The following is a 12,071-nucleotide window of genomic DNA, read 5'->3' as shown; positions in this document are numbered from 1 at the left end:
TGAGCTCCTGGCACAACAGGTGCTTTTCTTTTTCTTCTTTCTGTTACACTTGCACTGCCTCTTATCTCCCTCCGTTTCCAGTACTCCCTGCAAAAGCTGACATTTATTATTCTCACAGTAGTTCCATTTATCCCTCTTTTCTATGCCCCAGCTCCCTCTTTGCCCCGACAGACTTCTTGTTCTGGCTGAGCCCCTTTTTCTTGCCCCAAAACCTTTTGTCTCTGCTTTGCTCTTTATCTCTTCCTGTGATCTCTGTTCCCCATCTTCTTTCCAGGACCGATGACATGAAGTCCTAATCATGACCCTGATATTCTGTCCTGCAAAACTATCCTCCATTCCCCGTATCCCCTCAGAGCTTGGTTTTCTCTTCTGCACCAGGACTTCTCCATTCCTCCCCCTTAAAAAGAGCATTGTACACATCCTCCTAATTTCCTTCTTTGTTTGCTGTCTGCCTATGTCAGTCTGTGCATCTTTACAACACCCCTTTCTCGTCCTTTACTGTTTGGGAGATAAGTTACCTGAGGGGCAGGTGGAGAAGAGACAGGATTAAAGTGCTGAAAATGTCAGTGGGTGCCCTCCATTGTGTTGTTTGACTTACAAAACTGAACCTATATAACTTACAGAACTTATATATTGAATTTACAGAACTTCTATAACAGTTCTGTAACTTAAAACAGTTACAGAATGGTTCCAAGAGGCATAGAAACCTTCATTGGCTCTCTCCTTCCAGGACACCCCTCCACGCCCCTCTCCACTTTTACAACTTTGTTGCAATATCAAGACATTCGTGGTGACGCCCATCACATTGGCTACAGTTTTGGAAACGAGCAGGTGCTTAGTTCTAAAACTGTCACAATGTATCACCAACACAAAGTAAATGCTATCAAAGGCGTTTACAATTTGTGTCAATTTGGACAACTAGCTGTCATGTCTAGTTTCTCAAGCTGAGTAATTACTGTTTAATCTGGTTCATCTATCACAGGACACTAATTTGCTGAGCCCGAGATCACCCTCTGATTCAGATTTCTTCAAGGTTTCTTGACTTATAATACACCTGCTTCTACTTTTCAAGATATTTTCTTTCAAATAGCATAGGTGGTTTGATAGCTTCTTGAAGAACAATATTAAAATATTTGAAATAACTGAATATTTGACATAATCAGCATAATGTCGAGACATTTGAGATGCAAGTCCAAACTTCAAAAATTTCAACTTCCAACCCTCCTGGTCAGCACATAAGGTAAAACTATCTGAGCTAAAAAAATTTCTCGCCAATGTAATATTGTGACATACATCTATCTGTACACTGAGGCTGAATCTTCTGCTGCTGATTTTTCTGTTCATGCTCCCATGTCCCTTCTAACAGGGTTAACAAACCCCACATAAAGAGGCTTTTTTTCTGGCATGTACTGGTATTGCAAAGAGAAGGAAAAAATTAAGGTGCAATTTTAGTCTTTTAGGTTACACTCTTTTTACATGGGAATACATTCATAGCATGAAGAAGATAAACAGATCTTATTTAACTTAATGAGTGGAGCTATAAATACCAGCCTGTAAAATAAAGTCATTTCAGAATAAGTTACATTATTGAATCAAGACAGAAAACACTATATTGTCCTGAGACATTTAGGCAACAGAACCAGTAAAAGTCCTAAGGTGAGAAAAGCCAATGCAACTCAGCCTTGATTTTCAAATATATTTTGTACACTTTATAGATATTATATGCAGATAGACTTGAATGATTTGAATTTTGGAGTTTTTCATATAACTCAGAGGTGCCTAATCTTTCATGACTGTAGTAATAGAGTTCAATTAAATAGCAAAACTATACTATTCATTATATTGTGTCAACATATACATAGGTATAGAACATGAAGTTAATCGCAGCAATATAGTTCATTTCATTAAATTATTTTTCTTCTGAAGTAGAAGGAACATTTCATGCAGACACTGTTGAAACCGCCTCATAAAGAAAGGACATACCTGGTATTTCTACTCGAAGTAAAGAAAGGAGTTTCAAAATAAAAATAGGTATCCAACATAGTGCATCAGTAAATACAATGAAGAAAAAACGTTTAGCAAGGATCATCTCTTTTTTAATATGATTCCGAATTTCAGTAGCCATAATAGCTGTCTGGTGAACACTGTAGAACATACTCCCATAGGAAAACACAATGATGATAAAAGCTGCCAAGTTTACACCTGTTTAAAAGTTAAAATTAATTATACCTTAAAATAATAATGGCAACTCTACATCACCTATTTGCACTCTGGGTAATAAAGAAGAATATTTCATCTAAACTGCTAGTGCCATGGAATTAAGTGGCCAGAAAATCTGAGTCTGTCCTCATCTGAAGACTGAGTTTTTGTTTCTACTCAGGTATTCATTTTATTCACTGATACCTGGCAAAACACTGCCATATGATGAAAACGAAATAGTTCTTCTCTGGCCTTACCATTGCTCTACTTCCCTAACATAGTCTATTAATTCAAGAACATAATGGTCAATAACTTCTTTCTACTTTCTCATTCCTTCATGCATTTTAAGATAAGTAGGTACACATCTATTACAGTAAAGCATTTATATTGGAAATGATCTTTAAATGCTTGCTGGAGCATCTAAATCCAAGGAGGTGTGAACATCACAGGTATCTTAATTATTTGAAAACTTGGTTTAGCAGCTCTAGTAATACATAAAGAAGAAAAGCAACTTACCTAAGAAAATGACAACAGAATAAATCTGACTTCCTGAACTTTCTGATTGTTCTGAGTGAAGAGGAAAACAGACGCCATTGGTGCCATAGTAGTTCCTGAAAAATTCCTTATTGCTCAGTGGGATAAAAGCAACAGCAAACCCAATTATCCAGATAAGAACCAAAATGGAAATTGTCCTGCCTTTTCTGGGCTTCAGACACCTAAAAGGATAAACTATGCAGATGTATTTTTCCAAAGTCAGATAAGTCAAGAGTAAGACTGACACCTCTGTAGACAGAATAGCCAGCGATCCAACCAATTGACAGTGAATACTGTCCATCCACAACTGAGCGTGCTTGTTGTATTCTCCACGATATTTAAGATCAAAAGCTCCAATCACAAATAAATATATTCCCATCAGACAGTCAGCACCTGTGGGCACAGTGCTTAACATCATTATTTACACATCTGAATTTCCCATTCTCTCTGTATATGTATCTTGGAAAACAGACACACACACTCACATAAATAAATATGTAAATATCTATTTACAAGTAAGCTACTACATAGATCTAAAATAGATATTAGATATAAAATCAATATCACATAGATATAAAATCAACATTACATCTGGAATAGCACTATGAATTACAATTAAGTAATTATAATTACTTAATTATAGTAATTACTTAGTAATTAAATAATCATATTACTTTTTCCTATTTTTGTTTTCCTTTTCATTTGGTCTGACAGTCTATGCTTCATACTTGTTTCCATTTTTTAAAGCTCTGGTAAAATTGTTTTGCAAATAGAAAAATACAAATTTTTATTTATAGAAATATTCTTGCAACCCTTTTTTATTAGGCCTTATTTATTTATTTATTAACATTTGGCTTAAGATAATTTTCTTTGAGTAGGTCATCTCTTCTGCATTCGAAGTTTATTTTTTCCACCTTATGCTGGTTCAAGACTCATGTGCATAGCCTTCTAAGACTAGTAAGGAGAGATGACCTGTCAACACAGAACTGAAGGCATCATGGGTATTTTGCTAAAAATTTTGCATAGTATTCAGATTGTTTTATGGGAAAAATAAAGTTTCAAAATCACCGACATGCTGTATTTAGAAATGTTGCAAAAATTTTATGCACTTCTGACAACTACCTGTCAAAATGCATCTAATTGCATTTGTGCAATTCTTGTAGACTCTCCTGTATTGAGAGACTCAGGACTGTAGTGACTGTATTGCCAAGTAGTTAATCCATTAACTTGTTGTGCTTTCAGGAATAAAATAAAAAAAAATCACCCTAATTCCTAATATTGGTGAGCTAGGGTAGATTAATTTTGTATATTTGCATAAACAGCCTTTTGTTTGTGCAAAGAATAGATTATTTGAACACAATAATTACATGCAGAAGTTACTACTTACTGAGAAATGCATAGTACAATATTGTTTTTTGGGCATTTGAAACGTTGGAATTTTATTTCTTCTTGCTGAAGAAAGTGGGAATTTGACAGAATTCCCATGGCATGAAAATCAAACATGAAATCTTTGAAATGTCCCAGGTGCCAAAGGCAGCATTTAATGAGACCTCTTGGTATATAAGCCACAGCATTTTGTGTTTTCATTTGCAACATCATGAAACAGAGTTAATCCAATGCTGGAAATACATCACTGTACTATAATAACAAATATCACACACGCTACAAGCAGATTAAAAAAGTATTCTAGATATGGAGTACTCACAGCAGAGAGACATTATGGAGATGGCATGCAGCTTGTTCTCCGATCTGATGTAAGGCCTCATGCAGATAACAAAAATGTTTCCAAAGCAGGTAATGGCAGATACAACCCAGACAAACACTCTCTGTATGATGCTAGCTAAAAGATTCTCGAGGGAGGAGATCCCATCAGTGTTGGGTTTGCAGCTGCGCACGTGAGGAGCATACCCACAGTACTGGAATTTCTTAAAATATCTGGTTGTGAGAGACAGATGAGAGACTGTTCTAGAATTGGCTGTCAGAATATCAAAATTATCTAGTAACTACTCAGAAAACATATTCTGAAAGAAGAAAAGTGAATAAAAATAGTCAAAATTTGGCAACTGCTCATGTGCTGCTTTTCATACACCTTTGTTTTCAATTATTCGGTATTCTGTAATTGTAAAATTCAGGCCAAAGAAAGCAAACTTTCTAAAATAATCTACTTACATGTGGGAAAGGTTTCTCAGGGGACTGAACATTCTCCTCTGGATGTTCGCAATTTCAATGCCCTCCAAGCTGCTGTAAAAACACATTCTCAGTAAAAGGCTATAGAAACTCAGTAGCAAAAACCCAAATTTTATGAGCATTTTGTTGTGATTTTATGATTATAGGAAACTAGAGAAAAACTTTATTGCATTCAATCTGTCAACCCTTTGAAACCTGATCAGAAAGTCTTCATAAAATCTAGAGTGGAACACAAAGGAATCGCAAATAATTTTAATAAACTCACTGCTCTTCCAGATTCATGAAGAAAACTCTTAGTGCTGCTCTCAGTCATCAAAATTGATGAATGTCTGATTAATATGTTGCCCTTTCAAAGTACTATTCTACTGAGGTTCTTTCATAATTTCTGGGGAAATAATAACTTGTTCTAGTAGTAATATTTTTCTTTTTTCTCTTCTCTCTTTTATCCCAGGGAGTGCTTTACTGGACAAACAAACCAACCCAAAAACTCAGTCTCTTCATTATGTCAAAACCAGCAGGAAGCTGGGGCACAGAACTCAGCATGTGAGAAAAAATGCTGGCTGTTTTGTGACACACAGCTGGGATTCCTTATTTTAAATTTTATACCTATATATATGAAAGCAGTAATACTTTCCCCCCTGCAGTGCTAGATCAATAAAATTTAACTCTGTAAGATGTTCTTTTAGAACTTCAGGTTCTGTACTGCTCCAGTCCCTCCCATTCTCTGGTTAGATGTGCACCTGGTCAGGGGGCTTTGGTTCTTCTTGTGGGGAGCCTTATTTGGATTTATTGTTCAAATATTTGAATGCAATATTCCTGTGAGTTCTGAATTCATTCAGGCAAAATGGTCAGTTCATGTGGATTGGTGGGCAGTTTTGCTGGCAGACATGAGAAAGCCCCAACATGGAATTGTGCCACTTTTATTTGAGTGCTGCAATGAATCCGAGGGAATGCTTTCCCCAACTATTTCTACTATTTCAAACAGATAAAGAGGGAACTAGTGTTCTACAAATGGCCAAAATACAGTTGCCTGTTGATATATCTCAAGAATGAACAGTTTTTTTTTAACTAAAACAGGTGGAAGGCCATGAACGCTAAGTTGTATGAGTTCTTTGGTGTTAAATAATAGATAAAATGACAAAATCATGCTGTAGCTTGACTGTTAGGGGGGCAATTGGTTATTATTTTCTGTGCTTAGCTACTTATTTTCATAACACTCATATAGATTTAGTATTTTCAGTTCATTAGCCTTTTACCAAATTTAGTTGAATTTGGCCAGGGGGCTCCAGTCACTGTGAGGAAGCTGGTCTGATCAAAAAAGGTATGTGTACTGCTAGCTATAACTCACACATAATCATATCAGGTCAAATCATAAACTCCTACTGCACTGCTGTCCAAGAAAACATCAGGTTTTTAATCACAAACATATTTAGTAGGGACGGCTGCAATAGGACAAGGGGTAGTGGTTTTAAACTAAAAAAATGGTAAATTTAGACTAGATATTAGGAAAAAATTCTTTATGAATAGGTGGTGAAAAACTGCAGTAGGTGGTCTGGAAAGGTGGTAGATTCCCCATGCCTAGGAACATTCCTGGTCAGGCTGGACAGAGCTTTGAGCAACCTCACCTAGTTGAAGATGTCCCTGCTCATTGCAGGGAATTGAACTAGAGGACTTCTAAGGGTTACTGCCAAAACAAACCATTCTATGATTTTGAAGTGATGTCTGACAAGAACCAATACTTCAGAGGTGAAGTGACCAGTGAGGAGGTACTTAAATCTACTGCAGGATAATTTCACATTTGCAAGATAGTTGCTGCATTATCTCAGAGTTTTAGGAGGAACTCTGAAGTTAGAGCTACTGTGTTAGTGCACCTGCAAAACTCCCCCTAAACTCTTCAGGGGCAATTTCTTACAAAACATATTCTGGATCATGTCATATGGAGGGAGATGTGCAAAATAGCAAAGAAAATATAGCTAAAATATAAAAACTTGATACTTACAGGGATTTGAGTTTAATTAGAAAATCAAACTGGTCTATTTGTATTTTCTTGATGGGGTTGTAAGAAAGGTTCCTGTAAACACAACAAAAATAACTTTGGCCACATTCCTTACAGCTTGTTCTAAAAACAAAGTCAATCTACTCTTAAAGTTAAATCCTGTTATATCCTGATATCATGTTAAGTTTTTCCATGAAATTATTAATTTCGTATGATATAGCTAACATAGCTCATCTTGTATGGATTAACAAGATCTAGAAAAAGGTAGAATTTGAACATGCTGTCTTTTGGGACATGAAAATGCACATCTTTGACAAAATTATTCTGGACAAAATGCTGTATAAAATTGCTTTTGGTGTGTTTTTTAGGCAGAGCTTAAATGATGGATGCAAACAAGTGTGCTCTTCTCTTTTCTGACACATATGACTGAAAACATCATATCAAATGAGGAATATACAGTTATGTATAATAATAAACAAGAATCCTTACAGTTGTGAAAGCTCCTTTAGTTCCTTAAATATATATGGAGGAAGTGATTCAATCTTGTTGCTAGCCAAATCTCTGCAGAAACACACAGGTTACAGTAAGTTCTTACTACACACAGTAATTTTACTGAATAGTTTTGCAGTTTCAATATGCACAATTTTATTTGTCAAATAGAATATTATTTATTCTATAGGTTATCAGAATCTGGACTATAAAAGAATTATGTTAAAACAAGGTGGGAAGATAGATCTATCAGTTCTTGCTTTGTCTTATTAGTTCGGATACACCATTAGATACATAATTTATTGTTATTTTATTTTCATCAAAAAGAAAGTAAAATGCCATTAATTTGGCTTGTAGAAGCTTACAAATTAATTAAATATATTGTTTCATGATGGGAATGTTTCCATATGGGTTAAACTGCATTTATTTCTACCTTTTATCTTACTTTCTCTGTGCAGAAATCCTAATAACAGAAGAATAACAGTCCAACCAAAACTGTCAAACTTGTCTAAAAGACATTGAAGGCACACATGCACCTAAATTGTAGTGATACAAGAATAATTGATATTATTATATTCAGGGAACAAAGTGTGAGAAAAGCCCCAATATGATTGACACAGATGATGTATTTTATTGATTATTTCTTTCCTGTTCAATATATCTTTAAAAAACCCTAAGGAAGGATGCCATCTCCAGAGCATGTTATATGAAAGAGAATTTATGATGAATTATATTTCTAATATAAATCACAAAACTGTGTGACTGGTACAAATAAGAGAAGAAATCTACTCACAATTCATCTAACATCTGGAGAGAAGAAAAGCTGTTTTCATTTAGGGAGCTGATTTTATTACGTCTCATCACCCTGAAAAAATAAAACAAACTCATGTTGCTTCTTCTTGGTGTCTACTTAATTTTGAATATAAGGTTTTATGAACTTTAAAAGTTCTCTGTTCTCTGCATCTTCAAATATTTGCTCAATTCAGTTAATAAGATAATTGCATCTAGAAGTTTGCCATTTTATAATTTGGCAAATAACTTTTTTTAGCCTATATATGCATGTACTTCTGCATATATATATATATACACGCACACGTAAACCCATGGAAAGCTGGTGCAAATGGACTGAGGGCAGGAGGAAGATTAAGTGGGCTGGAAGGCTTGTGACTTAATCATGTCTCAAACACAGGTACGTGCTTGTGCAATTTTTCATTCACCCTTATTTCATCTGCCACTGAGATTAGAAAGCCAAGAACAGGGGTACTGCAGAAGAGTTAAAAATTGAAAGTGACACTACCATGGAGCCTACTGATCTATCAAAAAGTGGAAGGGATTTTCTGAAGATGGTTACACCATCACTGAACAAATTTTGGAGAAAATTCTAAAATTGACGAGCCAGTCAGCCCACCAGCCAATCAAAATGAGCAACAAGCTGTGTATTTTGTATGTTTGCTGTTTCTCATTATGAGATCTTTAACCCCAATACAAAGGTTATAATGAAAATTTATAAATATTAGTATCAACCAAAATCTCTTCAGTGAAGTCTTGTTGTATATTTCAATGCTGAACTTTGCTGTAAAGTAGAAACAGTGGATATTCTGTGTAGTCCTCACTTCAAAAAACATTTTAATTTAATATCCTCAAGAAATAAATAACCATAATACTCAGAAAACGTTTATATTAGCTGTAATGAATCACTTGACTGTTCAGTATAAGCACATCTCCTTCTGGCTAGCTAGCATATCCAATTACTTACAGTACAGTTAGAGTGCTGCAGGACATGAAAGTGGCATTTTTCACATGATGGATATGGTTGCCTTCCAGGTCTCTGGGATATAAAAGAACACCATCAATCATTGAAAATAAACTCAGGCACTTATTCTAAGGTAATTGAAGAAAAATATTACCAGAATTTGACTACACAGAAGAGAGTGGGAGGCAGACATGTAATACTTCTGCACAGTTAACTGATGACTTCAGGCCATCAGCCCTGCAGTGACTCAGCAGGCACTCTGCAAGATCCAGCACCCCATAAGAAAAAGTGGTGTGGAACTGCCATACAAAGACAAAAAGATAATATTTTTCCAGTGAAATAAGGTAGACTTACAGCCAGTTTAATCTTGGCATGTATTGGCACAGAGGTTTATCAGGCAAACGAGCAAGAGAATTATTCATCATCTCTCTAAGAAAAAAAAGAGGAATAGTACAGCTGGTTATATTTGCACAGTTACATTGTAGAAAATATTCATGTCTCTTATTAACTTCTGAAAAAACCCCCAATCTTGAATAGTTTTGAAAGTAGTACTATTTTCTTCAACTTCCACATATTTTCCCTGTGGCATTCTGCGCAGCAGTAGTTCATCCTTAGCTTGCTAATGCCCAGGTAAAGGAAAGATGTTCACTCCACTTCACTGCTATTAAAAATGAAATGTATAAATCCAACACAAATTCAGTCAGAACATGTAACTTCTGTGGGTGATGGAGGAAGTGGGATGTGGAGGGAGGTTTCCCTCTGGCACGCAGGGGAAGAGGGTCCCTCATCTTTCTGGCTGGAGAGGGCAGTGGCAAATCTTAGACGGGGTCTTGGGGAGGGGCGTCAGGGTGCCACCAGGGGCAGGGACTATGGGACCTCTTCTCTTTTCTGACACATATGACTGAAAACATCATATCAAATGAGGAATATACAGTTATGTATAATAATAAACAAGAATACTTACAGTTGTGAAAGCTCCTTTATTTTCATCCACCACAAAGAGGGCTCTGGAGGACCCCTGGAACCCAGTGCTGCAGCTGCCTCGACCCTGCCCTTTCAGTGACACCTTTTATCACTTTTCTCCCCCTCCTCCCTATACTTTTCCAGACACTGTGTGTCCACTGCTGCCAAAATCCTCCCACTCCAGCACATTTTGCCTGGGGTAAGGGAAAGCTACAGGTGTACTGCCAGCACTCTGGGGTGAGCAAGCACAGTCAGTGTAAAAAGGTTTTTATATGCATATGTCCTTCCTAGTCTGTTCTTTTAAATAGAAACTTCTTAATCTTGTTTCATACTTACAGAAGAATAAGGGATTTGAGTCCATAGAATGTTAATGGGTAGATCCGATTTATCCTGTTGTTTTCAATTATCCTATAAGTTACAGCAAAATAGTGTCAGATTGATAATTGACTTCAGTCTTCAATTTAAGAGATAATAAAATGTAACAAGCTTTGTAGTGAATTTCTTCAAGAGTCCAGTCAAACTACTTATAACTATTCTGTGATGGGTTAATATACTAATTTCCTTTCAGAAAAATGTAATAAAAAAGAAGTAACTTAGAGAAAATAATTTCTTTCAACTTAGAAATAAGTGTTTTCCTTTGAGCGTTTTAAATCCTTTGATCAAGACACCTTGAATGGATTCTCTGTAAAAACAAAGTAGCACAACCTAACAGTATTCTGTGGCAATCCAACAGTCCCAAACACGCAGAAGAATGTAAGACATAGTATTTGCTTACTTTTGATAACTTCATCAAAATCTCTCCAAAAAGCAGTAATAAGCTAGTATTTAAGGTTATGACAGTAATTTTGTCTGAACATTCTAAGCACTACTTACAGGAAAAGACCTGCCTAAAAAATATATCTGTCTACTGTTTTATAGTACCCAGGTTATTTAATATATTAATTTGTAACAAGCAATTCCTAATAAACATTGTTTACCATTGTTAGAAGTCATCAATAATTGAAGCCATTAAGGTTCAAGAACTATTTTCTGCTCTCACCAAAGCCAATTGCATTTTTACCTTGCACAGTGTAACAGGAGCTCCTTAGTTATTAGCTAGTTTAAAGTAATGCTATGCATAAAAATGAAAGCAATAAAAATATTATATATACTTTAATTAATTATTTATTGAGTAAATAAATATACAAATAAGAAAGCAACATACAGCCATTCAAGTCTGTGAAGGTCTGCAAAGACAAAAGGCTCCAAATTTGTTATCTTATTGTTGCTCAGGTATCTAAAACAAGAAAACCAAAGATGAATGAATGGAATGATTGTTTAGCAGCAAACACAGGAAAATTAGTTTTAAGATTGTTTTTCCTTGATAATTTACCAGAATACTTCTATTTTTTAAATAATTTTTTTACTTTGATAATTTTCATGCCATTGTTTGAGAACAAGGCAGGATGCTCTCTAGTGAGGATTTTAAGACCAATTATGTACAGCACTTTGTCTTATCTATAAGAAAGCACAGCCAGCTAAATATTTTCATGGTGTCATATTTTAGACCCTTTCCAGTTTCCTTCTGTGGAGTGATGTGTTCCATGAAAGTTTCCAGGATCCCATTCAGTCTTTGTTAAGGATATTAGTCATAAATGTAGATACCAGAATAATGGAAAAAGAAAAGCTGAAAACGAATGGGGAGGGGTACTATAAATGGTCTGGGAAGATAACAGCAGCTGTAATAACAGATAATCAGCCACACTTGTGTGATGGAAACAATAAGAGGTACAGCTTTGGAAAACTTCCATTCTGAAAACATTGCAATAAAAGTTCTGAACCAAACAGTGCAATTTATGTGTTGTATCTTTCACTGAGCATTTCCCTTAAAAGTTAGAAACACCTTTCAACAAGTTGCTGCAAAATAAAGAAAAAAGTGTTCCTTTCATCACCTATACTGGCTACTTTGAA

At 35.5% G+C, this 12,071-nt stretch overlaps 1 protein-coding gene across 17 annotated transcripts in view; it reads right to left on the bottom strand.

Annotated features, from left to right (window-relative positions):
- RXFP1 (relaxin family peptide receptor 1) overlaps nt 1-12,071 on the bottom strand; it is a 100,458-nt gene that overhangs the window by 2,082 nt on the left and 86,305 nt on the right. For 16 of the 17 annotated variants that reach the window (XM_064417517.1, XM_064417521.1, XM_064417508.1 and 13 more), the window contains 11 exons: nt 11,326-11,397; nt 10,458-10,529; nt 9,513-9,587; nt 9,162-9,233; nt 8,199-8,270; nt 7,406-7,477; nt 6,920-6,991; nt 4,903-4,974; nt 4,439-4,668; nt 2,716-3,126; nt 1,984-2,202 (listed from right to left, as the gene is read on the bottom strand). In XM_064417517.1, the coding sequence (XP_064273587.1) occupies nt 1,984-2,202; nt 2,716-3,126; nt 4,439-4,668; nt 4,903-4,974; nt 6,920-6,991; nt 7,406-7,477; nt 8,199-8,270; nt 9,162-9,233; nt 9,513-9,587; nt 10,458-10,529; nt 11,326-11,397 (1,439 nt within the window). The remainder of the gene's footprint in view (nt 1-1,983; nt 2,203-2,715; nt 3,127-4,438; nt 4,669-4,902; nt 4,975-6,919; nt 6,992-7,405; nt 7,478-8,198; nt 8,271-9,161; nt 9,234-9,512; nt 9,588-10,457; nt 10,530-11,325; nt 11,398-12,071) is intronic. The other variant, XM_064417507.1, reaches the window with a different exon arrangement.

The sequence above is a fragment of the Passer domesticus genome, chromosome 4 (genome assembly GCF_036417665.1).
Source record: "Passer domesticus isolate bPasDom1 chromosome 4, bPasDom1.hap1, whole genome shotgun sequence".
Classification (NCBI taxonomy): Eukaryota; Metazoa; Chordata; class Aves; order Passeriformes; family Passeridae; genus Passer; species Passer domesticus.
This window is presented reverse-complemented; position numbering and strand designations above follow the sequence as displayed.